Source organism: Berghia stephanieae, chromosome 9, assembly GCF_034508935.2.
Source record: "Berghia stephanieae isolate SIO BIC M18660-M18661 chromosome 9, UCSD_Bste_1.3, whole genome shotgun sequence".
In the NCBI taxonomy this organism is placed as follows: domain Eukaryota; kingdom Metazoa; phylum Mollusca; class Gastropoda; order Nudibranchia; family Aeolidiidae; genus Berghia; species Berghia stephanieae.
This window is the reverse complement of record NC_088368.1, coordinates 43,590,259-43,591,977: the sequence shown is the minus strand read 5'-3', so window position 1 is coordinate 43,591,977 and position 1,719 is coordinate 43,590,259. Positions and strand designations below refer to the sequence as shown.

Sequence of the window (1,719 nt, the reverse complement as noted above, 5' to 3'; positions counted from 1 at the left end):
TATTAAATTATTATTAATTATTATTTATTATTTTTAATATTATTATTATTATTATTATATTCTAATTATTATTATTATTATTATTATTTTATTATTATTATTATTATTAAATTATTATATTATTTATTATTATTATTACATTATTATATTTTATTTTTTTAATATTATTATTATTATTATTATTATTATCATTATTATTATTATTATTATATTTTATTATTATTATTATATATTATATTTAAAAATTATTATTATTAATTTGCATGGAATTTCCATTTTTTCATGAGGAGGTGATGGCTCAGAGAGCTCTGGATAGACGCCTGACAGATGAGCTGATGAGATTCAAAGGAACTATCGGTGTCCTTACAAGGTATGCCATTCTGACTGAATATGTTAATTCACTCACTCATTCTCATTATCATTCAGTTGATCATTAGAAGGACGCAGGGGATGCAGAATTTATCATATTATGCCACTCTGTGCTCTCTGTTTTTGGACTTTTTGTAGAAGTATATCCAATATTTGTCTCATCCATTTTCTGACACTGTCCTTCTTGAGCTTGAGCTTTTATATAATATATAATTAATATATATATATATATATATTTATATTAAATATTACTAGTATGTGTTATATAATATAATTATATATATATATAAATATATATATATAATATATTATATATACACAAATGATGAACCATCAGTATTATTATATGGCTGTGATAGTTGGACAATTACAGACATAAGAAAGAAACTGGAGGCAGCAGAAATGTGTGGTTCTTAGAAGGATGTTAAGAATCTCATGGACAGAGAAAAAAAACTAATGAAGAAATCTGAAACTAAAAGGTTACTAATTCATATAATAAGAAGAAGACAAATGCAATTTTTAGGGCACCTCAATCGACATAAATGTATTTTTGAACATCTTGCTCTCACAGGAAAGATAGAAATTATAAAGAGTAAAGGGAGACAAAAAAAAAAAACCCAACATATTTGAATAGTTTGAACAGCTGGGTGACAAAGAAAGAGAAGAGTAATATTAGTTTTTAAAATTTATCTGATCAGAGAGATGAATTGCGTACCATGGTCACCTATTTCTGGCACAGACTTGGTACTTGAAGAATATCACAGCAAAACAGTTACAAAGTAAACCAAATTCGAGATCTTAACATGCATGGTCGATTACGACCCTGTAAATAGACAAAATAGTGCGTCTATGTGGTCTAGTGGTATGACATTCGCTTTCGGATCGGAAGGTCCTGGGTTCGAGCCTAACGCTCGGCGCATAGTTGAGTCCTTGGAAAAGGCTCTTTACTCACATTCTCTCACCGTACTCGGGTGTAAAATGAAGTACCTGGCCGTTTAACAGCGGTTGTCTTTGTCCGAAAAATTGTAATATCGCCTAACAGGCGTCATGTCCCGTCCTACATGTTAAATGTTGCTGTTGACCAAGGACCCCTTGTAAAGTGCTTTGAGCACATTTAGTTAATATTGCGCTATATAAAAGCTCAATTCTAAAATAATAAATTCTACATTTTGTGCACCTAAAGATATTTCTGCGGGAATGGGCGCATCAATTACAAATTTATTTTTATTTATTTATATTTTTTTTTTCATAAAGGAGATAAAATAAATGCATTATATATTGATCTTCTCTCAGTGAACTATCAGAAGTAAAGGAACATGACAGGAAGGTGACGAAAGAAGCACAGAAAGC

The 1,719-nt window shown here is 29.1% G+C and overlaps 1 protein-coding gene across 1 annotated transcript in view; it reads left to right on the top strand.

Moving 5' to 3' along the window:
• The window catches only part of LOC144980293 (axonemal dynein light chain domain-containing protein 1-like), a gene marked incomplete in the record, with an annotated part of 41,501 nt that overhangs the window by 3,321 nt on the left and 36,461 nt on the right, over nt 1–1,719 (top strand). Inside the window, 2 exon segments of the mRNA XM_078927935.1 lie at nt 280–370; nt 1,663–1,719. The exon segment at nt 1,663–1,719 is cut by the window's right edge and continues 10 nt beyond it. Coding sequence (XP_078784061.1) covers nt 280–370; nt 1,663–1,719 — 148 coding nt within the window.